At 45.1% G+C, this 27,381-nt stretch overlaps 2 protein-coding genes across 8 annotated transcripts in view; one reads left to right on the forward strand and one right to left on the reverse strand.

Annotated features, from left to right (window-relative positions):
- Positions 1 to 25,033, forward strand: part of RARB (retinoic acid receptor beta) — a 767,875-nt gene extending 742,842 nt beyond the window's left edge. For 5 of the 6 annotated variants that reach the window (XM_025374723.1, XM_025374728.1, XM_025374724.1 and 2 more), the window contains 4 exons: positions 7,680 to 7,856; positions 20,619 to 20,823; positions 21,651 to 21,809; positions 23,532 to 25,033. In XM_025374723.1, coding sequence (XP_025230508.1) covers positions 7,680 to 7,856; positions 20,619 to 20,823; positions 21,651 to 21,809; positions 23,532 to 23,728 — 738 coding nt within the window. In that variant the 3' untranslated portion in view covers positions 23,729 to 25,033. The remainder of the gene's footprint in view (positions 1 to 7,679; positions 7,857 to 20,618; positions 20,824 to 21,650; positions 21,810 to 23,531) is intronic. The other variant, XM_025374725.1, reaches the window with a different exon arrangement.
- Positions 25,034 to 25,084: 51 nt separating this feature from the next.
- Positions 25,085 to 27,381, reverse strand: part of TOP2B (DNA topoisomerase II beta) — a 67,722-nt gene continuing 65,425 nt past the window's right edge. For both annotated transcript variants that reach the window (XM_025374721.1, XM_025374722.1), the window contains exons 35-36: positions 26,602 to 26,696; positions 25,085 to 25,589 (exon numbers count right to left, since the gene is read on the reverse strand). In XM_025374721.1, coding sequence (XP_025230506.1) covers positions 25,419 to 25,589; positions 26,602 to 26,696 — 266 coding nt within the window. In that variant the 3' untranslated portion in view covers positions 25,085 to 25,418. The remainder of the gene's footprint in view (positions 25,590 to 26,601; positions 26,697 to 27,381) is intronic.

Consider the following 27,381-nt stretch of genomic DNA (forward strand, 5'->3'; position numbering starts at 1 on the left):
GTCTCGCAGCTCACCGCGCTCTTCATTTCTACTATCCCTCCCCAGATCTAGCTGTGTTTTTATTGTGAGCCACTTAAAATCCTTTCTGGAAGTCGGTGGTATAAATAAATAACAGCAGCCATAACACATTCTCTGCAAGCTCTTAGTTCCGAGTTGAGCATTTTTAAAAAGAGCTTTTTTTAGACCGGCAGTTGCTTCCACGGCAAGAAACTTCCTGTCATCTTCACCAGAGTGGCATCCCTGTCAGATGCCTTTGGAATTAGTGGGCAGAGAGGAATAAAAAAGGAGCCAGCTGCGCATCTACAGATCTTTGAAAGAGTAGTTCCTTTTTCTTCCCTAATTAGGGTAGATTTGGGACAAATGGTTGGGTCCCAGGAGGCCGCAGGAATGGATGGAAGACGCAGAAGCTTATCCCCACCACCCCCAGCTCAGGCCAGGGCAGGGCACTCACCCACCATCTTCAGAGCTGTTATCCCCGGGAAGGTTTCTACCCAATGACCCTCCGCCGCCATAAAAGGAGAGAGGGTGGATTCCCCGTGGAAAGGTGGAAAGCAGGAGAGAAGCTATTTATAGATGAGCTTTCCGAAATAGAATCAGGACTGAACCAGAGGCACCATCCTAGCTCTGAGGACGTGTTCTCCATTTCCTTAGGGTGAACCCTAGTGACTGTCATCTAGGCTTTAGGGCCTCATAAATTCAAGTTCAACTCTAACCCCTGCTACTTAGGAGTTACATGACTTTGGAGAGTGACATCATCATGTGTGCCTCAGCTCCTTCATCTGTAGAACGGGCGTTTTAAACACATCTACCTCCTGCCTGGAGGGTTCCATGAGAAAACTATATGGAGTGCCTTGCACAGTTTCCGGCGCAGAGGAGGTTCCATGAGAAAACTCTATGGAGCGCCTTGCACAGTTTCCGGCGCATAGGAGGCGTGCTGAATGTGCAGCTCTCCTCCTCTCCGTCCCATCATAAGTGTCTTGTCATTTTTTCGAGCCACATGCCCAGGTTCTGTAAAGTAGCGTGGGTGTGACCGTGGGATGGATTTCCAGGTGGTGTAGCCCCCACCTCCAGCTTGTGCTGTCTGCTCAGGGCCGCCTCTGCTCCCGGCCTCCCGCAGCTCTGCCGTGTGCGCGCTGCTCATCACCACGTGGGGCCTGGCGGGAGGTAAGCTGTCCTCCGAGGGGCTCGTGAATGTGAACTATGAAGATTTAAGAAGTCCTTGGCCGGGCGCGGTGGCTCAAGCCTGTAATCCCAGCACTTTGGGAGGCCGAGACAGGCGAATCGCGAGGTCAGGAGATCGAGACCATCCTGGCTAACACAGTGAAACCCCGTCTCTACTAAAAATACAAAAAATCAGCAGGGCGTGGTGGTGCGCGCCTGTAGTCCCAGCTACTCGGAGGCTGAGGCAGGAGAATGGCGTGAACCCGGGAGGCGGAGCTTGCAGTGAGCCAAGATCGGGCCACTGCACTCCAGCCTGGGCGACACAGCGAGACTCCGTCTCAAAAAAAAGAAGCCCTTAACCCGCTCAGAAAAATGACCACAAACAGAATTGTGAAACCGTGAAAAGACTTTCCAGGAGACACACCATAGAAAAGGAAAGCTGTTTTGAACCCTTGTAGTCATGGGTGGACTCGGTGCGCTTTTTGGAAATTAACATTTGTGATCAGCCAGAGGAGCAGAACCTGGAACTCGGGGAACTCGGCCTGCCAGGAGAGATGCAGCAGCAGGAGTGGAAAGTCAGTGGGGGCCACGAAACCTGAGTTCCAGTCCCCACTCTCACCTCACGGCTGTCTGACTTTAAGCCAGCTGTTAGTGAGCCTCAGTTTCTTGCTAGTAAACACATATGTGCTGCCGGTTTCACCCAGCCAGTGGTACCCAACCTTTTTGGCACTAGGGACCAGTTTCATGGAAGACAATTTTTCCATGGATGCGGGGCTTGGGTATGGTTTCAGGATGAAACTACCCCACCTCAGATCATCAGGCATTAGTTCGGTTCTCATAAGGAGTGGGCAACTTAGATCCCTCGCATGTGCACTTTGCAACAGGGTTCATGCTCCTGTGGGAATGTAATGCCGCCACTGATCTGCAGGAGGTGGAGCTCAGGCTATAACGCTCACTCCTGGCCACTCACCTCCTGCTGCGTGGCCCAGTTCCTACCAGGACATCGACCAGTACCCATCCACGACCCAGGGCTTGGAGACCCCTGACCTAGAACATTCTTTCATGTTGCAACAACCAGTGACTGCATACCTACTGTGTTAGTTTCCTAGGGCTGCTGAAACAAAATAGTACAAACTGGGTGGCTTGAGACAACGTTATTTGATTGTGTTTCTGGAGGTTAGAAGTCCCAAAATCAAGATGTGTGCATGGCCACGCTGTCTCTGACATCTCTAGGAGAGAGCCCTTTCTTGCCTCTTGTAGCTTCCGGCATGGAAGGCGGTGCTTGTAGTTGCATGACACCGATCCTCCGTCGTCTTATGGCCATCTTCTCCCTGTGTGTCTTCACCATGTCTTCTCTCTATGCACGTCAACCTCTGTCCAGATTTCCACATTTATTTTTTTATAAGGGCACCAGTCATACTGGATTAGGGCCTACCCTAATAACCTCACTTTAACTTGATTACCCCTATAAAGTCCGTATTTCCAAATAGCATCACATTCTGACATACTCGGGCTAGGATTTCAACACATCTTTTTGCGGGACACAATTTAACCCATAGCAAACAGTAACACCTAGTGAGTGCAGAATTGGAGTGCACGGACATTACCTTTCCATGCTGGCCGCTCTCTGCAAAGCCTAGCTGGAAATCAAATTTTGTCACAAGTGTTGTGAGTATTTAGAAACCTCTGGCAGCACACGTAAGTCCTGATCTTTTGAAGAAAAATATTCTGTAGGCACTGCACTAAGTACCCACATTCTTCCTGAGTAGTGGAACAAGGGAAAGACGTTCCCAGCAAAAGCAATGGCGTGAACCTGGCACAGGGTTTCACAGGGATGGGGAGGGGTGCGAGGGAGGCAGAGCTAAGTTTGAGGAGGTAGGTCGGGGCTGGCTTCCTAGGGGCTTTGGGTGCGGGATAAAGTGTGTGAATATTAGCCCTCGGGAGCCAAGGGGAGTTTCTAGTCAGGAGAAAAAGCAGTTCCAAGAAGGTGGCCCCTAGCTGCTGTGTCTGACTGGAAGGCTTCGGCAGGGACACAGGGCAGGGCTTTTGATCTTTCTCAGATGTATCCTGCAGCTCCAGAAGGCATTCATGGCCCCTTTCAGCAGCTGGGACCACTCCAGAATTCTAGTATTTCCTGGACATCCTCTAGGGCCTTGGACTACACCCACCACACCACCCCTGCACTCTACCCAAGGTCCCGGATCTCTGAACCCCAGGAGTGAAGGGGCTGCAGATGGACAGATGGTCCCTTCCAGGGTCATGTCCCAGCTCAGGAATCTTAGACGATGGTGGTCCAGGAGCACACCTGAAGCATGACCTCCAGGGGAATCCCGCAGCATCACTCTTGCTGTGAGCCAGGTTGCTAGGAAACACTCGAAAGATTCTACAGACCCTCCCTACTTGCCCTCTCCCATTGCCCTTTGCTCGAAGCCCTCTCTGCCCACACACTGCACCATGCCGTTAAGATGACGCCCTACATGTCTACCCAGAGCTACAGGCAGCTGCCAAGCTGCCTTCTCCCCACTGTTGGAGGCGGGTGGTCCTGAGGAAAATGCTGCAGGCACGTTGGGGGCCTTCTCTTCTGTTCTCCTCTGTTGGGGGCAGACGTTCCCGAAGCCATCTTGTCATAGTGCCTAGATAATGTGTGTGTTGACCACAAAGAGATGTTGGCTGGCACATAACATTCTCTTTAGAGCCGTGCTGGAGCTCTTGTAGCTACCTGATTGGAAGCATCCAGAGATTCCAACAAGGAGGGAGATCACAGATGCAACCACAGGCTTTAGGAGTCAGGAAGTTCTAACCAGAAAGTAGAAATATGTGAGGAATCAGTAGGGAGGGGGGTGACATGGTGCAGCCTAAACACCCCAACCCAACTGTGTGGGTGAATCCCATACCCTCCAGTTCGCCTGCGGTGTCTTGCACAAATGACTGTGCTTCTGTGGGCCTTCGCTTCCTTATCAGCCAAATGGAGACCATAATAGTGCCTACCGCATGGGGGCGCTGTGAAAAGTAAAGCGAGTCAATGATTGTTAAGCACATAGAACAGTGCCTGGCACGAGGCAAGCCCTAGAAAAGGGTTGGTTACCTACAAAAACATACAAAATGCAGGAATGGAATGTGAGTGACAGGGACAGTCTGCAAATTAAACTTGAAAGGACATCAGTCTCCAGGATGGTGGAAGGAGGCACCTCCATGGATATACCCAACATTGCCACAGATCTTTCATTCTTTATTCCTTTAATGAAAATTTACATTTCCTGCTTAGCTTTGAAAAAAAAAGCCAGAACCCTTGAACAAACCACTGTAATACCCAGGCGCTGCCTCCAGCGCGATTTAAAGATGCTGGTGATTCCACTTTCCTTTATGGGTCTTGTTCTGAAAGTCCTGCCAGTCCAGGAAGACAGCCTGTTGCAGCAGAGAACCAAACCAGCAGAAGAAAGGGATCCATTTGCGGGGCAAAACTTGCCATTTAATTGGATTTCATAGTAGGATTGGGCTTTTCTGCTGCTTAAGATGGCCCTGGGAGGCCATGGCGCGATCCTCCATATGGGCCACGGCGCAGCATCCTGGGGAGGCGCTGCAGCTCCTGTGTCTCCTGCTGAAGAGGGGACCTCCCTGAAAGCCCTGAGCAGACTCACAGCTGGCAGCAGATGGAGGAGAGCCCCTTGCCCTTCTGCCTTGGCTGTTTTCCTCATCAGCCTGCCTCATACTCACAGCAAGGGCCCCTCCTCACCACCCAATTTTCTGCCTCTCCTCTGCTGGTTTTCCTTCCTGCACACTCAGAAATGCTGCTGAAAATCCACGCTTCCCTGGTGCTCCCTACAGCCGCCTTCATTACCAACCCAAGCAGGCCAGGGCTCTCCATTTGCCGCAGCTGGAAGATAATATATAAGCCATTTGAAGCCTCATGCCTATGAATCCAGCAGCCAGTATAATAAAACACCAGGTTATTTTGTGTTTTATTAACTGCCTCTTCCCTTCAGTTTGCATAATAGTGAGTTAGATTTACATGCCGTTAAGACGGCTGTGCATTATTTTTAATAGAAGGTGCGACAGGCTCCTCTCTCAGCCCTCGCGCGTGATAAAGTAACCTCATCCAATGTTGATGAAGATTTCGTTCACACTTGCTGGGTCTGGGCAATGTCTTTTTTTCCAGATGGATACTCTATTGTAAAATGATTTCCCTCCATAAGCTTGACTCTCCGTCCCTCTCTTCCGTGTCATCTTCCTATGAACCGGATAAACTGCCTATTAAATTTAATTACGGTCCGAATGGCCACACATCTTGATCTCATGTTCCCCCAAGTGTACTGTATTCCACCAAGGTCCTTGAGGAAGGAATAAAATAAATCTGAAGGATGCGTGTCTACTCTCCACAAGGAATGTCATGGAAGGCACAGTTGGCCGCCATCGTTTTTACGGTGTCTAGGGCACCTCGTGCAAACTCTCCTTCCTGGCTTTCCATGCAGACATTCAAAGCAAGAGCTAGTTTTATTGACTTCCTGTAGACTGATTTTAACTGAGGTGGGGAACTAAAGATACCAGTTTGAGAAACACAGTACCTCTCCTGAGCTGTTTACATTTGTCAGAGGACAACGTCAGCCTTTTGTTGGATGGTAAATTACAAATATCTCATTTTATCTGTAAATATCTTTGGCCGGGCGCGGTGGCTCAAGCCTGTAATCCCAGCACTTTGGGAGGCCGAGACAGGCGAATCGCGAGGTCAGGAGATCGAGACCATCCTGGCTAACACGGTGAAACCCCGTCTCTACTAAAAAATACGAAAAACTAGCCGGGCGAGGTGGCGGGCGCCTGTAGTCCCAGCTACTCGGGAGGCTGAGACAGGAGAATGGCGTGAACCCGGGAGGCGGAGCTTGCAGTGAGCTGAGATCCGGCCACTGCACTCCAGCCTGGGCGACAGAGCAAGACTCCGTCTCAAAAAAAAAAAAAAAAAAAAAAACTTCATATGCATTCTAAATGAAAGAAGCTTCTGCAAACGAAAGTAAAGCATCAGTGCCATTATTACCATCCTAAAATAAAATTATCTCCAACACCTAATAGCTCATATTTCTAGTTTTCTCATATATATCACCATCTCTTTACAGTTTTTTTTTTTTAATTAAAATTTAGATAAGGTTTACATCACGCAATTGGTTGTCAGTCTTCTCAGTATCTTAGGTCAGGTTTATTGCAGTATAATTTACATAATGTAATGTTTATCTTTTTTAAAGGTATAATTGGATGAGTGTGACAAAAGTACACAGTCACATAACCTGACCCCAGTCAAGATGTAGAACATTTCCACTGCTCCAAAGAGTTTCCTTGTGCACCTGTGGTCAGTCCCCACCTGCATTCCCGCTCCTGGAAAACCACTGAGCTGTTCTCAATCACTATAGTTTTGCCTTTTCCAGAACGTCATATAAATAGAATCATTTTGTATGTGGGCGTTTATGTGTGCCTTCTTTGGTTTAGCATGCTTCCAAGGTTTATCCATGTTGTAACATGTATTACAGTTTCCTTCCTTATTAACGCTACCTAGCATTTTCAATGCAAAGTTGTAATCACAATTTATTTATCCACCCACCAGTTAATGAGCATTTGGGTTGAGTTGCTTTCAATCTATACATTTCTCTCTCCACTTGTTTTTCTCTCTTGCAATGCACTCATTGAAAAAACTGGTTCATTGGTTTTGTGGATTTTCTGGCATTCTGGATGTTGACAGCTGTACCCCTTTTGTGTCGTTTACCATATCCCTGGATTTCCTGAGGTTATATCTAGAGTCTCAGTTTGATTCAAGTTTGATTTTTGGCCAGAATGTTTCAGAGGTGGTGGCGTGTTTTCCCATCAGGGCATCAGCATGACAGGTTGCCTGTTTTTAAGAGATTAACAACTACTGATGGTCGACGCTTAGAGCCATTCGTTCATCAGTTAGAAAATGGTGAATCCTCATTCTTTCCTTGTTTGTTAGCTGGATAACTGCATGCAGAGAAACTCCCTCTCATCTGTTACTTGGTTATCCAATGGTACAGGAATAACATTTTAAGCATTTTAAAAAGATGAATCCAGCCAAATGCAATGGCTCATGCCTGTAATCCCAGCACTTTGGGAGGCCAAGACAGGTGAATCATGAGGTCAGGAGATCTAGACCATCCTGGCTAACACAGTGAAACTCTGTCTCTACTAAAAATACAAAAAGTTAGCCGGGCGTGGTGGCACACACCTGTAATCCCAGCTACTTGGGAGGCTGAGGCAGGAGAATTCTTTGAACCAGGGAGGTAGAGGTTGCAGTGAGCTGAGATTGTGCCACTGTACTCCTGCCTGGATGACAGAGTGAGACTCCGTCTCACAAAAAAAAAAAAAAGATGAATCCAGGCTGAAAAAAAATACAGCTGCTCCACCAACAAGCTGCCTGCTCAAGGCTGACATGTCACCCCCTTTAATAGGAAACACACTGAGTTTCTCCCCTCCTGTAGTGCTTCCCAAAAACTGTATCTGATGACATTTTCTCTCTGTCCTAGAATTCCAGTGCTGACCATCGAGTCCGACTGGACCTGGGCCTCTGGGACAAATTCAGTGAACTGGCCACCAAGTGCATTATTAAGATCGTGGAGTTTGCTAAACGTCTGCCTGGTTTCACTGGCTTGACCATCGCAGACCAAATCACCCTGCTGAAGGCCGCCTGCCTGGACATCCTGGTATGTGCTTTTTTGAGCTCTCAATGATGGGGCTGGGGAGGGAGAGCGGGCACCGTGGAGGGGAGGGGAGGGGACCAAGAGGCATTGAAGATCTCCAGAGGAGTTTTTGAGTTTCGACTCTAGCACTCACCTGACTTAGTAGGTGGACTCACCTAGCCTCTGGCTCCTTATCTGTGAAATGGGCTGAATTCCCATCCCTCAGGCTCACTGAGGTCTGCGAAGCTCAAATGAGCTGAGGTTGGCAAACTCTGCAGGTGAATGCTGGTCTGTTTCAGTCTTCCTGAATGTTTCTAAGTTCACCCCGGATACCCTGATTTTTACAAGAAATAAAATAATCACATATGCTGTCAGGACACCTGGCACCTGTAAGTTACTTGCCACTCTTCCTCAGGTCTGTTTAGCAAACAGGACACATAAACATTCAAGCTTCCTGTACGACCACCGCACGCAGGGACCTCTCTCCTCTTAAGTGGGAGTGCGTTCGTGTGCTTAATTATAGTAACTATATTTGCTTTGCAGAATGGTTTATACCCAAAGCTGTGAAAAACCTAATAAAAAGGCAATGCTTTTACAGCACTTCAAAAGCTGATTGTACTTTCCCTATGTTCGGATGCATCCCTGGGAGAGGCTCCACAGGCCTCTCTGCATACATACGTCTAATGGGAGCTGCTCCCATCCAAGGAAACAGTCCCAGCCTGAAGTTCCCCACCAGGGAAAGACAGGGTGGACATCCAGCCTGTGGAAGACAAAGTGTGCTGGCCCCCTTACCCTCTTTAAGGCTCTAGAAGCATAGCACGAGCAGGGCAGGGAGCCAAGGGGCATCAGGTATCCCCTTTGTACAGGTGAGGAAACTGAGGCCCACAGACATGCTATGACTGAATATTTGCATCCTCTAAAAATGTGTATGTTGAAGCCTTAATTCCCAATGTGGTGCTATTAGGAGGTGGGGCCTTTGGGGGGTGATTAAGTTTAGGTGAGGTCACAAGGGTGGAGCCCCAAGATGGAATTAGTGCCCTTATAAGGAGATGAAGCCACCAGAGCTCCCTTTCTCTGCCTTGTGAGGATATAGCAGGAAGGCAGTTGTGACCTAAGAGGAGAGCCCTCACCAAGAACCCAGCCATGCCGGCTCCCTGACCTCAGACTTTCAGCCTCTAGACCTAGGAGAAGCAAATGTTGTTGTTTAACGGGCCAGGTCTCTGTTATAGTAGCCTGAACTGACTAAGAACAGGAGGGCAGGGGTCTTCCCAAGGTCACAGATGGGGGTGGTACAAGATCAGGGGTGGAGTGGGGTATAGAGCCAGGGTGGTACTGGGCTACCTCCAGGCCTAAGAGGATGTAAAAGAGGATGATGAAGCATAAACAGGAGCCCTTAGGGACAGCAGAGATGAGAGAGTTGTGGGCCACAGTGAGAGAACCAGCTAGACCACCAGAGAGTAACAGAGACAATTTGACAGATCAATAATGATATTAACAATGAGCTATTAGAACAATGTACAAAAATTACTGGGTCTTTTAATGCTTTCCTGACAAAAACTTAAAATGTAACACTCAGTAGAATTTCCCCTAAACCTCAGAACGCTTCCAAGATATTAGCAGAGACTGGAGTTACCACCACAGTGTCTGAGTGGTCTGTGAGGTGACACACAGCAAATCAAGTCCACAGTAAGCAATGCTATGTCATTCTGACAGCCTGTATCACACAGCCACCCAGCAGGGCCTGGAGCCTTCCCAGTCCGCAGGTTCTGACCTTGACCTTCTCCTTGTTCCTTAATCCTTCTTTTGTCTAGTTGCCAGATGATGACAGTTTGTGATTCTCAGCCCTAGCATATGGAGTGAGAGGTATACTTTGAGATCCTCCGGGAAAGTGGCTTATTTCTGCACAGCCACATATTTATTGATCAGGGTGCAGTCTCCACAAGATTTAAATCCCCTTCCTCAATTTAGATCCCCTTCCTGCCTCCAGCAGCTCTCTTTCCACATCTCAGCTTATACTGAATCCTACAGCAGTCTTCCAGCCCCGTGGATCCAAGAATTCGCCATTAGCCCCTCAGTAGTCAGGTAGAACAGAAACCAATTTTTGTGACCTTGGCCAAGTTATTTAACTTCTCTAAGCCTCTGTTTACCTATGTATATAAAATAGAAATGCAAATCATTAAGGCATTAAATAAGGTAATTACTTAAATGGGATTAACTATATTAACAGCTGTAATACCTAGCATGCAGCAGGTACTTAACCAACGACGTTGACAAGGCCAAAGCTGGGTTAATGTGGGCAATTTCAGCCCTGTGGTGGGAATCAGGAAACTTTCAACCACTCCTTCCTGGGCCATGGGGGTGAGGAGTCTGGGTTGGGGTGCAATAGGCCAGCGAGGAAAATGTCCTGATAGTTAAAGGGCAAAGACCTCCAGTCACACAAGACAAAGCTCGAAGGAATACGCATTTGGCCCTAGGCAAGAGCTTGTTTCCAAGAATTTGTAGCAAAGGCAGTTAATCACAAGATCCTGCAAGTACAGAAGTTCAAAGAGCATATTTTGAATGAGGATGTTAACTGGCACAGCTGTTTAGAAGAATCTTCTTATCTAAGTCATTGATATGTAGATAGAGTGGGACAGAGAAACTGAGAGGATGAACAGACAGACAGACGCAGGCTGAGGTTATTCTCAGACCCTAAAAAGGAAAACCCAGTCTCTCTCAAGGGTCACCAGCCCTGATTGAGTATGGCCTGTTCAGAGCCACGTGTCTCGTTGTGTTGTGTGTGGTCTCTCAACAAGACAAGGTAGTATTTCTGACTGTGCGCCTGCCAGGGCAGGCACTTTCCCAGGAAGATGCGGTCAGCTGTGGGACACGCAGTCGAGGCTCTCCGGGAAGGGTCGATTCAGAATCACCAGGTGAGGGCCCTCATGATACAGGCAGAGGATGGAAGGCCTCACCTGTCCTGCCCTTGCTCACCTTGCACGGGAATTTCCCATCCTCGCCTCTGCTCGGTGGGGACCCTTTGGTGGGCAGCCCATAGTCGGGCTTCCTGCATGAGGTTGGAGCCAGAAGATTCTGAGGCCACGCTTTGAGTTTCATGTTTTCCCACAGGAGCCAAGTAGCCAAAAATGTCTCTATTAAGATAGGCAGACTCTTCATAACCACTGCAGATGGGTTTTTTTTAATGTTCACTCAAGAGCTGGTAGCATCCTAGGGCTGTGTTCAGGCAAGTGAGGGAGCCCTGGAGCAGGAGTGGCCCCTTCACCTGGCTCTGCCCTCATGTTTCCTTCTTGTTCAATCTCCTTTGTCTCCTTTTTGCCTTTTCTTCCACCCCCTCTCACCTGCCTCTTCTCCTCTGCAATAATTAGGATCAAGTCTCTCTCAACTTAAAATAAAAATCCTAAAAATAAACCTTGAGGTGGTCACACTTTGGTTTCTCTGCCTCTTCTCTCCCTCAACCCCTCTTCCCTCCCTCCCTTCCTTCTCTTCCTCCTTCCACAAATATTTGTTGATGACCTACTGTGTGCCAGGCACTATTCTAGGCTCTGAGGAGGCAGCAGAGGGAACCAAGCTGAAACCCCAGCCCTCACGGAGCCGACCTTCTCCTGGGGGGACACAGACAGTAAGGAAGCAGATACATGGATTAGACAGCGTCTTACGTGCAACAAAGAAGGACAGAAGCAGAATCTGGGATGGGAGGGAGGGCTGGGGCTTGTTTCCGTAGCTCAGACACAGATGGCATTTGAAGAAACCTGAATGAAGAAACAGAATTTCCCAGTGTTTCCCAGAAAGAGCCAGGCCCAGGAGAAGACCCTGATGGGAGGGGTGTGCGAGTCCTGGGGAGCCTAGAGAGAGTGGAGTTCAAAGGCCCTGGGGCAGGGGAAGCCCTGGCAGGTTGGAGGAAGTGAGTGTGCCTGGAAGGGAGTGAGCCAGGGGGGACGAGACCTTCGATCCCAGAGTGGGGCCTGTGATCGTGCACAGATTCTCCTTCTCGGTCTCCTAAAGAGTCACTGGGTTTTGAGCAGAGGTGTACCGCGGTCTGACTTTTGGTTTAAACGTTCGCTCTGTCTCGTTATGCAGCACTGCGTCAATATCGCTTGAAGTCATGATTCTCACGCGTATTTACTGAGCACTTACTTCGTGGTTGTGTGATGGCAGAGTGGAGAGTCCCTGTCCTGTTGCACTCTACAGTCAAGCTCTCCAGCAACGCCTGGCCTGCTCCTACTTTTGCCACAGTATTTATCTCCTCCACTCACCCCTCACCCCACCCCACTGCACCACATCCTGGTTCCACACGGATCCTGCTCCCCTTCAGCTTGCCCAGCTGTTGAATGTGGGCTCTGAAACTAGCATGCCTGGGTTCAAACTCCGGCTCTGCTGCTTACTAGCTGTGTGACCTTGGGAAAGTTACTTCCCTCTCTGAGCCTCAGTTTCCTCGTATTTACGATGAAGATGGCAATAGCAGCTTCCTTTCAGGCTCTAGAAAGCATGCAATGAGGTGGCACGTACAGCTTGGAACAGTGTGTGGCACCCCACAGGCCTCAGTTACGCTGAGTGTTATTGTGAAGTTGCACTACGCCCTCAGGGGTCCTGTTATTGTCCACATTTTGCAGGCGAGGCAGCTGAGGCCCAAGGGGAAGCCAAAAACCCATAGAGCTCCCCCGAGAGAGTTTCCAGCCTCCGGATAAAGGAGGGCAAAATCGCTTTTGCAAAGTAGAAAACCTTGAGCAATTTTCGGATGAGAAAATGACTTGCTTTGCCAGGGTTTGTTTAAAGACTGTGGTGGAGAATTCATTAAGTAGCTGTATTTTTTACAATGAAATTAAACCCTGTGGGAACACAGTGAGGGATAATGATCCACTTGTGATTCTGAAGACAGGGTTTTCATAGCAGCCCCCGTGGGCAAATGATGGGGAAAGCTGATATGCCACAGTGAGGCGTGGGTGGTGCACCCAGGCCACTCCGCAGAAGCGAGAGGGGCCTTCCTTCCTGGACCGGGGCTTAGGCCATCTTGCCTCTGCCAGGGTTGCCCTCGTAGAAGAGCCATTGCCTGTGTTTCTCAGAGCTGGAACTTCAGAAACGCAACTGGTTGTATTTGTCAACATGGGAGAAAGCTCAGAGAGGCGAAGCGACTCTCCCCAGGTCACACAGCTGGTAAACAGTGGAGCCAGATGTTGAACAGAGGCGAGCTGCCCTCAGAGCCCACATTCAACAGCGTGGGCAAGCTGAGGGGGAGCAGGGTCAGTGTGGAGCCAGGACGGGTGGGCGGGGTGGGTGAAGGAGGTAAACACTGCGGTAAAACTGGGGGCAGGGCAGGCGGGCTTGAAGAGCTTGACTGGAAATTCTAGGTGTCCATCTGGCCCAACTCACAAGGGCGCCTCTCTTGGCTATATCACCTCCTGGCGCTGCCTCGAGCCTCAGTCAAGCTCTTTCCTGACCCAGAGCCTTTTTACATCCCATTCCCTCTGTCTAGATTGCCCACCCTCTTCTCCTCACATCCTTCCTGGCCTATTCCTCATCTCAGCCGAAATGCCATGTCTTCAGAAAAGCTTTCCCCGACCAGCCACCTGATTCCTTCCTCACACCGCGGGTCTGTCCCAAGCTCTTAAGGCACAGCGTAATTACAGGTGCATTTCCCAGCAGCTTCTCCCCGGTTTCTTGTCTCAGTGAGAGCAGGAACCATCTTAGGGTTGGTCGCTGTGGCGGAGTTCCAGGCTCGAAAGGGGGATTTAGCGAATAGTTGTGAATGAATGAATGGGCAAATGAATTAAAAGTCAAAATTCAAATTCCAGCATATATACTGCCTTTGGAATGTCACATCTGTTAAGGCTTCAAGATTTAAAGTCTTTCCCTACAAGACACACGACTTCCTGAGTCCTGCCACCCACCCACTGCCCTTACTGCCCCCAAGGAAAATATTCCCATGCCAGTCACAGCGGCACCTTGCTTCTGGTGACGCAAAAGTGATGGCCTGTGTGACTTCAAAATGTGATTTGTGGCTCCTTGAGGCCCTGGAGACCATGCAGCTGTATAGCCATGGAGGGCTGTTCCCATGTGAACCTGTCGCTCCCTCTCCCCTTCCTGGGGACTCGGTAGAGACGAGAGCCCAGGCTGGTGGGGAGCGAGCTCTGGCCTTGGAGTCCCACAGCCCGAGTTCAGGCTTCAGCATTGCGCCTGGGCATCTGTGCCATCATGAGGAGGCCCTGGGTCTCTCCTGGCCTCAGCTTAGCCACCCGTAGATGTGGCACGATTACCGCATGAGGCACCAGGAATTGCTGTGGGGTAGCCAGTGTAGTGGTTAAGAGGGTGGGCTTTGCAGTCCAACTCCCTGGGTTCAAATCCCAGCTCTGCCATGTAGGAGCTGAGTGAACTTAGGGAAGCTAACTTACGTCTCTGAGCCTCAGTTTCCCCACCAATTGAATAAGAAGAATAGTAGCTCCTCCCCACTTAGGTTGCTGGACTAAAGAATTGAGTTAATTAGTTCCTGGCGCCTGGTGAGTGTTCCTCTAAATAAGCCGTAATCGTCAGTCTTGAGTAAGCCTAGGCTGCCCTTGTGAAGTGGTGTGTCTGAGCAGCTAGGCAATAGCACCTGGGGCTGCGCCGTCACGTTCAGCAGCTGCAAGGCAGTTGTGGCTCATGAGCACCTGGAAATGTGCCTGGTGTGAAGTGTGTATTGCAAAATAAACACTGTCTTTTAAGGACATAGTATTTAAACATGTATAATATCTCCTCAATGATTTTTTGTATTGATTACATGTTGAAACAAAAATAATTTGGATATCTTAAGTTAAACTAGATTATTAAAATAATTCCATCTATTTCTCTTAACATTGCAAAACAATGGCTACTAGAGTGCTGGTCTACAAAACAGAGAGGGTGACAGTGACAAGGCTCTCCTGCTGCTTCTAACGTCTGTATTTTCTCCTCAGTGAAGGCAGGCTGGCTACAGGTCCCATTGGGGAAAACGTTCTGTTCCCATGAACTCATCACAACAGGCACTGTGTGTGCTGCATGTGTCATTGTTATTAGTATCTCTACTTAAACGTTGTTACTAGTATCACTACTTAAACATTCCCACAGGCATGGGGGGATAGATTGTCAAATCAGATCAGGATCTGCCCGCATGTTGCCAAACACAATCAGTGTAGAGTGACCAAGATGGGTGAACAACCTGAGCTTTCTCCTTTGCCTGAAAACCGGGCAATCCCTTGATGCCTCCCTCCGAGGTTTACAAGATAGAAGAGAGTCTGATGAAGGAATTCAGTTTGTTCATTCAGGAAATATTCATTAACCACCTGCTGTGTGGAGGACACTGTTCTAGACATTAAAGACACAGCAGAGAGCAAGACAGGTGTAAACAGCAGTCTCATTCTCAGAGCTCATATTCTAGAAGGGAGATAGGCCAGGAAACTCAGATCGTGACAACTGCTATGAAGAAAAGGAAACAGGGTGGTGGTTTGCATCGTGGAATACTACACAGCAGTGAAAAAGAATGAACTATTGCTGTGTACACTCATGTGGGTGAATCGCACAGAGATAATATTGAGTGAATAAAATCAGACACAAAAGAGAATATTCTGTATAATTCCATTGATCTGAAGTTCAAGAACTTGCAAAACTAACTTGTAGGAATAGAGGTCAAAATAATGGTTACTTTTGAGAAAGAGGTTTGATTAGGAGTAGTCAAAGGAGCCGGTAGGTGCTGGAAATACCCGTATCGTGATCTAGGTGGTAGTTGCACAGGTATATGGTTAGGGAAAATGCCTTAAGCTGTACTCTTGAGATTTGTGTACAGCTCCAGGCTTGCATGCTATATTCATCATCTATTGCAGTGTAACAAAATACCACAAAACTTAGCAGCTTAAAACATAAGCATTATTATCTCCCATAGTCACAGTGGTTCAGGAATCTGGTACTGACTTCATTGAGTGGTTCTGGCTCAGTATCTGTCATGAAATAGCAATCAAGACACCAGTCAGAGCTGCAGTCATCTAAAGAATTCCAGAGGCTGGAAGCTCTCTGCCTCCACAATCACTCATCACATTTGTCTAACAATTTAGTGCTGGTCATTGATGGGAGGACTCAGTTTCTTCCTCTGTGGACGTGTCCATGGGGCTGGATAACTGTCCTCTTGAAATGTCAGCTAGCTTCCCCCAGAGCAAGAGATTCAAGAAAGAACAAGCAAGAAGGAAGTGACAATGCTTTGTGTGACCTAGTTTCACAAGTCACACACCATCACTTTCACCATATTCTATTTGTTAGAAGCAAATCGCTAAGTCCAGGCCACACCCAAGGGGAGGGGAATTAAGCTCCACCCCTTAAAGGGAGTAGGATCAAAGAATTTGCACACATATTTTTAAACCACCACGTGTTATACCTCAATTTTAAAACAATGGTATTTCTTATTCCAAAAACCAAAAGCATGATGGGATAGAAAATCATGGGTTTTAGAAAGCATTTTCACTGAGGCTTTAGAGGAGGTGACATTCAAGCTGAACTCTGAGAAGTGAGCCATGTGAAGATCAGGGAAAAGCACTGAAGCCAGAGGGAAAAGCAAGTGCAAACACTGCCTCAGCAGTGTGTCATTGAAGCTTCACAAAGCAGACCAAGATGGCCAGAAGTTCATGAGCAAAGGAAAGGAGAAGTAGTTGAAGTTGGCAAGGTAGGGAGAGGCCACTGAGGCCACAGGAAGAAGTCTGGATTCTATTCTGAAGGGGACTAGAAGTCATGTGAGGAGTTTTCTCCTCTGGTGAACATTTTGGACAACATGCTCTGGCTGCTGTGGATTGACCACGTAGTACTCAAGCAGGAATGGAAATAAGGGATCACTTCAGAAGCCCCCACCATAAGAGAGGTAATGGCAGCTTGGTGGACAAGCCCCTGGTTCTGCCTCTGGGGTCCCGCATCATCAGATTCTTCCAGGGTTCCATTATCAAGCAGGCCTACCCCAAGACACACACAGAACTTACACTCCCATCAGAAGCAGTAGAGACATGCACAGTTGTCTTTGCTGACGGCAAGAAAAGAAGGTTCTTTTTGCCCTGAGGAGGATCAAGTTTGACCATCAACTGGAGCTTTGTGTTGTCCAACAGGGCCCGGCTTTGGTGAGACAGCCTGGCCTAGGCTATTTTTACCCATCTCGTGGGGCCTGGATGCTGGTCTTTCCAGATAAGATGCCTTCCTTTCAAACAAAGAGTGTTTTAATCCTGGAGAAGTACTTGGTGGTTGCCACTGGCATTTGATTTTAGTGTGACAAAATGAAACGACTTGGGTTCTCTCCAGAGACAGAAGCAGCCGGAAGCAGTGAGGAGGATGCCCGTTTCACCTGGGGCCATCCTGTTTCAGGCTGGGGCTGGGGCAGGGAATGGAGGCTCCTCGGATAAAAGGAGACATTGAGCAGTCTTCCTCCTCAGGCCACGTGCGTTCCTCTCTGGAGGTACCGATTGTACTTGGTTTCGGCTTTGAACTTTCTAGGAAGAGAGGCAACAGAACATGGTTTAAATGCCTCATCAGAATCCAAATACATTCTAACTTTTGAGGAGGAAAACCTTTTCGAATAGAATAGTTAGAAACATTTGAGGGCTGCAGTTTGGACGTGGATTTCTAAGTGAGTTATTGGCAGTTTGCGAAGTCCTAAATCCTGGTCTTCTGTTCCTTTTCGACAAATCTCTGGATTCTTTCATTTTTGCAGGGGACAGATCTCATGCATTCGTTTCTTGGCAGCACGTTACAGCTGCAAAGCCTTATTTAGTACCCATTTGATTCCAGACTAGAAATGTATCTGGGGATTTGGGGCCCATAAATATTGAGTATACTACCTTTGTTGTTGTTGTTGTTATTGTTGTTGTTGAGACAGGGTCTCACTCTGTCGCCAAGGCTGAAGCGCAGTGGCGTGATCCCAGCTCACTGCAACCTCCCCCTCCCAGTGCAAGCGATTCTCCAACCTCAGCCGCCCCAGTAGCTGGGACTACCGGTGTGCTTCACCAGGCCTGGCTAATTTTTGTGCTTTTTGGTAGAGACAGGTTTCACCATGTGGGCCAGGCTGGTCTCGAGCTCCTGACTGCAGATGATCCATCCGCCTTGGCCTCCCAAAGTGCTAACTTTGACTGTCACTTGATAACTCCCTGCAGAGGCAGTATTTCCTCATGTTTCTCCAGGTAGTTGAAGGAACATCAGGCTGGGGATTGGAAGACCTGTATTCTAGGCTCTAGCACTGTTGCTTGTGTGATCTTGGGCACACTTGATCTCCCAGGGCTTTCAGGGGAAATGTGACGCTTTATGCCCAATGACTTCTGAGTTTTCTTACTGCTCTGACATTGGGAATGGCTTCATACCCCATCAGTTACCAAGGTGAAGTGAAACAAGTCAACTAGTTGGGAACCCAGAGGAAATGGCTGGGCTAGCTCAGAAGGGCCTCTGGGCAAGTATCTGGGAGGTGAAAATAACCACCCATCCAGTGAAGAGAGATCATGGTAGTGTTTGGATAACCACTCACATTAACGGTCAATTGCTAATTCACGATGCCACTTGATTATATAGTAGGAGCGTTAAGAAGTTTGATGACATGTCCTGATTTAGATATCTCTACCACCCCTCCCAATATAAAATGAGGTTTCTGTTTCCAGGCCACAAGCTCTGCACCCCTCTACACCAGGTAGGCCACCGTGGATAGTTATGCAGTTATGGGCTGCACAGAAGTGCCCAGTAAGGCTGACATCAAAGTCAATACTGGGCTAAAGGTGATCTAACCTTAGAGAGGTGTCTAGGTTTGAGTATTGGCATGAAGAGAAAATGAGGCAGCTATGGAGCAGTGGTTAAAAACACAGGTTCTAGAAAAAGATAGCCTAAATCCAATCATTCTACTAGCTTACGTGACCTAGCATAAGCTATTCAGATGTGTTTCCCTAGCTAATAGTAACAACTCATGGGTTGATAGGAGAAATAATACACTAGTGTTTAGTTACGGTACCTGGTTAGGTGATCGGTAAAACATTAGCTCTTACTGTATGTTAGGGATGAAGAGTGCTACTCATTCACAGTTTTCCTCTTGGAGTTTTAACCAATAACACACTGAAGTCAGACTTTTAAAAAAATATACCAACAGAGGCGCTGCACCCTCACTCTATAGGATGTCCTGGTGCCTTCCTCCGTATACACGCTGGAGTCCTCTGTGTAGGAAGAAGGCTGGCTCCTAGGTCACTGCCTTCTTGGAGATATAGAGAACCCAAAAGCACGTGACCATCGCAGTGCAACTGTCCCATCGTGGTTCATGTGGATCCACCACCAGTCAGATGGGACTGACTTCCCCATGGGCAGTGTCCTGGTCCCAAACCCCCAGTGTTTCCCTGACAAGAGGAGAGATTTGACAGGTTTTGTTTTAGGAGACCTGATGGGAATAGGGGCAGGATGCAGAGGCTTTACTACAAGGAGTTCCCTCCCAGGTAGGGGGTCCTGTGTCTTCCTCAGAGGCCACTCGTCTCTGCACATGGCCATGTAACAGGAATAAAGCAGGCCTTTCCGATCACATCTGTCCTCCTGTAGGTTGATACTGAGGTGGACATTCACAGGGCTATACCCAGTCAAATTAAGTGCCAGTATCTGGGAAAAACTCTCAACTTCTTCAGCCTACTGAGTTGTTCACTTTCAATTTACTTCTCTCTGTGCTTCAAGCAGCTCTGAAACTTTTTCAGAGGGAAAAGTCAAGCATGGCAACCTGGTCAGCAGACACCTTTTACTGCTGGTGCAGCAATGTGGTTCTGGGTGGGGAAGTGCTCTGGAATGCACAGAGCTCCTCACCAGCGTTTAGGCTTCATAGGGCAGTGGAAACCTGAGCCCGGATTGAGTATCGACAGAAGCAAGGCATTTTCAGTTTGTTTTGCTCTGAGTGAGGCTTAGAGGCATAGGGCAGTGAGCAGGAGTCTCCTTAGTAGCTGGCGCCCCAGGGGGCCAACAGGGTTATGTGTCAAGCATACACTGGGTGGGACTGGGAGACTCTAGCGGAGTGACTCAGGCTTTTTGCCTGTAGAAATCCTGTCAACACTTTAGGGTTTGGTTGAAATGCCACCTCTTTATGGATCTGCCCTTGATTTCCTCTTGCCTATTTCTGAGCTTTCCTTCTTCTGAACTCCCTAACACCTTGCTGGTTTCACTCACGTGCCTTGTATTGTAGCTGTCTGTGTAACTATGCGATCAGAGGCATCATGGGAGAGTCAGCCTAACTTGGGTTTGAGTCAGATTCAGTTACATGTTAACTATGTGACATTGGGCACATCTTAAGTCCTTCATTTGTAAAATAAGAATAATATTCATTTTACCAAGCTGTTTGAAAGATTGAATATAGGGTATGTACAAAACTTGATATATACTATGCATTTAATAAATGATATTGTCATTTATTGTACACCGTAAGCTCTTAAAAAATAGAATCTTATTCATCTTTTTTTTTTTTTTTAAACCTCCAGCACCTGGCACAGTGCCTGGGACATACTTAGGTACTCAGTAAATGTTTATTTGAATCAAATAATGAATTACTTTTAAAAAGATATTTCTCAGAATTTCTTGGGTCCTGTTTAGTATTTCCTAAAACACTTCAGCCCCTAGGTTTTGACTTCTGTAGTCTCTTAATGAAAGAGCTAAAGAAGACATTCAACATGTGAAAGGGGGACAGACTGCCCCATGTGATGTAAGAGCTTCTTGGAAATCTTCATGTTATTTCCTGCTTAAATCTGATTGATGATTTCAGGACAGGCTGGCTTAGAACATCCATCAATTTTTTTTTTCCCCTTCCAGATTCTTAGAATTTGCACCAGGTATACCCCAGAACAAGACACCATGACTTTTTCAGACGGCCTTACCCTAAATCGAACTCAGATGCACAATGCTGGATTTGGTCCTCTGACTGACCTTGTGTTCACCTTTGCCAACCAGCTCCTGCCTTTGGAAATGGATGACACAGAAACAGGCCTTCTCAGTGCCATCTGCTTAATCTGTGGAGGTACCAACTATGTAGAAAAGCCTCATGAAATTCCATGAAGAACAGTTGATACTTGCCATTCGTGAAAAAATTCCTCATTTCCCTTTTGGAGTTGTTTACATGGGAAAAGATGTGAATAAAGCCAGGCACACATGCCTGGGTTCATTGTATTTTTTCATGTTGTTACAAATTAACTAATGGTATTTGGGATCCTTCAGCTCAGAACGAAATCCCAAAAAGCTATTACTCCAATTGCCACAGGGTTTTTTTTTTGTTTTTTTTTTTGTTTTTTTTTTCCTTAAATGTAGGATCAGACTATTGTAAAATGAATTGCCTGGGGACATTTGAATGATGACCAGGGACTTGTATGTGCTGTTTGTTATTTAGTGGGTAGGTATACAAGTATTTGGCTGGGCCCTCCCACCAACCCTTGGAGGACTGGGATAAAATTTAGCTTTCTTCTCTGTAGTGACCCCTACTGGCCTACAGGAGGCTGACTCGTAAGTGGTTAAAAAGTAATGGCTTTAATTAAGGAGCCGATTTACTTTGTGCTAAAATAACCATCCTGCTCAAGGTTTTAATTCAGTTCGGTAGTGACACCTTCTGGTCACAGGAGGTAATTCTTTCCCTGGGACAAAAGCAACCAGCCATCAAAATGTTTATACTACCAAGGGGGGCGGTTTTTTTTTCTTTCAAGTATCACTGTTTAAAGCAATTGCGTAAGTCTGCAAATTTGTGTATGTAACTGAATCACCAAATTAATGAACTCAGTAGGAATTAGGAAACAAGGAAGAGGGGAAAAGGGCATAAATCCTGATTTTATTTAATACTTTATTCCTGGTATGTAGACCGCCAGGACCTTGAGGAACCGACAAAAGTAGATAAACTACAAGAACCATTGCTGGAAGCACTAAAAATTTATATCAGAAAAAGACGACCCAGCAAGCCTCACATGTTTCCAAAGATCTTAATGAAAATCACAGATCTCCGTAGCATCAGTGCTAAAGGTATGTCTTTGTGTTCTCAGTACTGTAGTCACACAGTGGACTTGAGGGCCTTACCAGGTTGTGTCGCTTTATTCAATTCAGGATGTTTAATGGCTGCTTTTTAAGTTTTGGAACTCATTTCTCATTGAAATCAAAAGAAATAGTATCCCCCCCACCCCATCCCCCCAAAAACCCCTCAAATCTTACCCTATTCAACTATCTTAATGATTAAGAGCTTTAAAATTTGACTGATAAGAAAAACATTGTTTTCAAGAGAATGTACTATAACAGGCTAATTGTCTAGGTTCATACATTTAATTCCAGCTTTCTACACACCTCTGGTTTATGTAACCTTGACTCCAGTTTTTCCTGAATGTCTAAACCTTTGTTAAGTTTCTCTCAATCACTTTAGCCATTGCTCTTTTGTATATAGGCAGATTTCCTTCTGCACACTTCTAAGCAAAGGAATTCTTGCCTTCCTAAGAGGTATAAATATTCTTTGCCTAGTGATTTTCTGTTTATGTAGCAACTCAAGCAATTAGAGAGGTGCCTAGAGCTATATCACAGTTGAATGTTAACAGTAAGGTTTTTCTATGTAGAGACACAACTCAGCAGCTATCCCTGGTACCAAATGGGTTATTGTCATTCTCCTTTCCCCATCAGACTACTTACTCTGTCTCTGAAGATGTTTGCTAGCCAAGGAATAAACTCTGTATTTCAGAAAGTGCTTAAAAGCACAGGGAACTTGTTTGATAAGCAGTCTTAACTCCTGAGCTCCTTCTAAGAGGTCTCCTCCATGAGCATTCTGAATTCATCCTTGCATGGGATTAAGAGAAGTAAACAGCAGATACCAGTGTGGTTGTGAATATGGTATCTTCGATTTTTAAAAACGAGGCTGTTTAACTTAATACTGTCATTCTGTACAGATGACTAGTGATATCTAATAGAATTTACTGCAATTACAGAAATAATCTGTACTGTTCATGTCAGTAGCCACTAGACACAAGAGGTTCTCGAGCACTTGAAGTGTGGCTTATGCAACTGAGGCACTGGTTTTCTAATTTTATTTAACAAATTTAGCTACCTAGTGGGTACTGTACTGGACAGAGTGCTGCTAAATCAAGTTGTTAATAATAACCGCACATTGTCAGTTCCTCTGTTTGCGGGTAACTGGCATCAACCTGTCTTTTTCAAGATACACTTCTTTCATCAGGAACTTCTCTTTGTAAATTGTTATTTCCTGAAACGAAGACATCAAGTTTAAATGTCACCGTATCTCTGCTGCTTTTCCATAAAGTAAAAAATGTTTTAATGGTGTAAAATACGGATGGTCTCTGGGAGGCATTGTTTGCATAATTTTCTGTTATCAAAAGGAGCAATTGTATCAGTTACTGCTTGCATAAAAGACGAATAAAGTTCTAGCAGATCATAAAAAGACCCTCTCTTATCAACATACTGTGAGTCTGAGCTGGCCGAGAACCCAATCTGATTCTAACTTCAGAACAAACGAACATGATTTTTGGTGGATGCAATTCCCATTCCAAATACATCTTTGTATTTATGAGTGTGATAGTAATCCATGGATCCTTTTCAACAAAAAGCCACCTGATAGTAACATTTCATAATTCCTAAGTGACAGTCTTAGGAAACACCTCTGTTAAAATATATGAAAATTGGTCCCTGGTTATCTGTCATAGCTTAACTCCTTATCTTAACCAGATTTCCATGATCTCTTTTGAAAAGGTGCAGAACGTGTAATTACCTTGAAAATGGAAATTCCTGGATCAATGCCACCTCTCATTCAAGAAATGCTGGAGAATTCTGAAGGACACGAACCCTTGACCCCAAGTTCAAGTGGGAACACAGCAGAGCACAGTCCTAGCATCTCACCCAGCTCAGTGGAAAACAGTGGGGTCAGTCAGTCACCACTTGTGCAATAAGACATTTTCTAGCTACTTCAAACATTCCCCAGTACCTTCAGTTCCAGGATTTAAAATGCAAGAAAAAACATTTTTACTGCTGCTTAGTTTTTGGACTGAAAATATATTAAAACTCAAGAAGGACCAAGAAGTTTTCGTATGTATCAATATATATACTCCTCACTGTGTAACTTACCTAGAAATACAAACTTTTCAAATTCTAAAAAAATCAGCCATTTCATGCAACCAGAAACTAGTTAAAAGCTTCTATTTTCCTCTTTGAACACTCAAGATTGCATGGCAAAGACCCAGTCAAAATGATTTACCCCTGGTTAAGTTTCTGAAGACTTTGTACATACAGAAGTATGGCTCTGTTCTTTCTATACTGTATGTTTGGTGCTTTCCTTTTGTCTTGCATACTCAAAATAACCATGACACCAAGGTTATGAAACAGACTACTGTACATGTCCACCTACGTTCAAAAAGGTAACTGTCTTGCTTTCATGGAATAGTCAAGACATCAAGGTAAGGAAACAGGACTATTGTACAGTATGACAAGATAAGACTGAAGATATTCTAATTTAGTTAGTATGGAAGCTTGTCTTTGCTCTTTCTGATGCTCTCAAACTGCATCTTTTATTTCATGTTGCCCAGTAAAAGTATACAAATTCCCTGCACTAGCAGAAGAGAATTCTGTATCATTGTAACTGCCAGTTCAGTTAATCAAATGTCATTTGTTCAATTGTTAATGTCACTTTAAATTAAAAGTGGTTTATTACTTGTTTAATGACATAACTACACAGTTTAAAAAAAAAAAAATTTTTACAGTAATGATAGCCTCCAAGGCAGAAACACTTTTCAGTGTTAAGTTTTTGTTTACCTGTTCACAAGCCATTAGGGAAATTTCATGGGATAATTAGCAGGCTGGTCTACCACCTGGACCATGTAACTCTAGTGTCCTTCCTGATTCATGCCTGATATTGGGATTTTTTTTTCCAGCCTTCTTGATGCCAAGGGGCTAATATTAACTCCCAAAGACACAGGCATAGAATCAGACTCCTTTGACCTTGTTCAATCACTATGAAGCAGAGTGAAAGCTGTGGTAGAGTGGTTAACAGATACAAGTGTCAGTTTCTTAGTTCTCATTTAAGCACTAGTGGAATTTTTTTTTTTTTTTTTTTTTTATACTAGCAAGTCTGTGATGTACTTTCACTGGCTCTGTTTGTACATTGAGATTGTTTGTTTAACAATGCTTTCTATGTTCATATACTGTTTACCTTTTTCCATGGAGTCTCCTGGCAAAGAATAAAATATATTTATTTTAAAGGTGTGTGGGAGCCTTTACTACACTTTAATCTTCAGTAAAGAGACAGAGAACACAGTTCCATTTTTAATGTTTAAATTTCATTTCAAAAAGCAGGTCTGTAGTTTGTAACCATGACAGTTAAAATCTGTGCTAATGCACGGCAGTCTATAACAATTCTACAAGCCAATCAGACAGACAGTACGTGACATTTCAATGAGTAAAAAAGAGCATAAAACTGTATGTGTAAGAACAAAATGTTAAAAGGCCTACCACAATAATAAAAATCCATCATCAATTACATCATCACATTAAAATAAGCCAGATGTACAAAAGTCTGAGACAGAAAAGACAAAAGGACAACACAAGGTATTTGTTGAAAAATGTTTGTTTGTGCTCTTTGGGCACTTAATTAAACATTGCAAAATCAACATCTTCTTCTTCTTCATCAGACTCTGCAAAATATTTTACTTCTTTCCTAGCCCGACCGGTTCGTGGCAGAGAAGGTGGCTCAGAAGGGAAGTCTGAGGGGAAGATGTCCACATCTGAATCCTGATCAAAGGATGTTTTCTTCGGTTTCTAGATATTTTTTTTCAATAGATTAGATTTAAAAGTTATTAAAAGAAATAAAGACTAGTATGAAGAACTATCACTCCTTAAACTTCACTTATGTTTAGGAAGTATTACCAATAATGGAACTTTTAAAATTAGAGTTGTAATGCTAACCTAAGTTTAAGACCAGTTACCTTATTTTTTGGAGGAAAAAGATTACATACAGTAATTCGCTACCTTGGTTTCATATTTACCAAGTTCTAGCCTGAAAAATGTAACAACACTTTTATTTCTAAAATTATATTTTACCCAAAAAGTATGCACAATGCCCAGATTAGTAAAAATTCAAGCTGTCCTATTGCTAAGTACGTATCCAGAATTCATGGGAGGAAACAAGACTCCCGCACCACGTGGAGTATGCACTGTTAAGGGTTTTAAAACATGCAAAGCATCACCGAGGTGGACCTGAGACACAGAAGATGACTGGATGGAAAAGGTCAGGGTGGAAATCCACATAAAGCTATGATCATCTACATTGGTATTTTTAAGTTTTACTAGGAAGAGAAAAAAAGGGATGGAGGTAGCTGATGTCATTCATTTACCTAAAAAAAAATAGTGTACTTCTGGAAAAGGGTCAGACTAATTGGGAAAATTAGCCACAGTCAAATGAATTCAATTAAAAAAAAATCAAATTAGCCCTGGTCAAATAAATCCAAGTTAAAAGGAAACAGTCTTTAGTCTGAAAAATAATATTTTAGTCTGAAAGAGTCTAATATTTAGGTAACATAACAGTACTATAGCTCAATGGATGAAACGGAAGATTCTAAGTAGGTTAATTTATAGCACACTGTTATTTAGAAACTAGTCCTGATTATATACATTTATACTTGAATAATTCCTTAACCATATACAAGCCCCATATTGATATGAGATGCTAGGTGGAAAGCTGTTCCAGGACTGTGGTAATAAGCAAACTAAGTCAGTTACAGATCTTTTTTTAAAAAGCCATGCACTAATGTGCAATGATGTTCCCAGTTACCTTGCTTGCTGTTTTGGATGTTTTCCTGCCAGGGTTATAGTCGCCTTCATTTTCAGAGCCAGATGCTTTCCTTTTCTTTGCCCCTCGGCCTTTACCTTAAAATGATACAAAAGGTTTTTTCTTCCATGGGTAAGTGCAATATAAAAAGATAAATGCCACAACATTGTAGTTTATTTCTTTGGCATGCCCAATCAGTGCAACACTGCAGTCCTGATCTCTTACTATGAGTGATTATAAACAACTTGGCAGTAGCATTTCAATTCTGGGATTGACATGACCAAAGACTTTTTCACAAATATATTTAAATTAATGGGAAAGTCCCAGAGACAAATTTTAATGATGAATCCCTTCATACCTAAAACATCTGTATTTGCTATGTGGTCCTTGAGCCTAAAAAGGAAATACCTTGGAAAAAGTATTTTTTAAATGACATGTGATTTAAATTTTTTTTTAAATTTCTAATTTGTCATGGGCCAATACTTTTAAAAATACAATAGAACACAAATTACTAAAAAATGTGATCACATGCTGTTTTATTAACACAAAATTATCATAAAGGTCTAAATGTTTACTCAGTTTTACTTATCAAAGACTAGTAACAACCAATTGCATATCCCACGTTGAGTGGCACCATCTGAGAACCATCAGTATTGACTATAAAATGTCAAATACATATTCCTTCTCAGACCTAGACTTGGCACATGCAGCATTTTTTTCATCTACCTAACCTCTTATTCTCATCATTGGAGGTGAAAGGAGAAAAGGTAATATTTAAGTAGG

Source organism: Theropithecus gelada, chromosome 2 (assembly GCF_003255815.1).
Source record: "Theropithecus gelada isolate Dixy chromosome 2, Tgel_1.0, whole genome shotgun sequence".
Classification (NCBI taxonomy): Eukaryota; Metazoa; Chordata; class Mammalia; order Primates; family Cercopithecidae; genus Theropithecus; species Theropithecus gelada.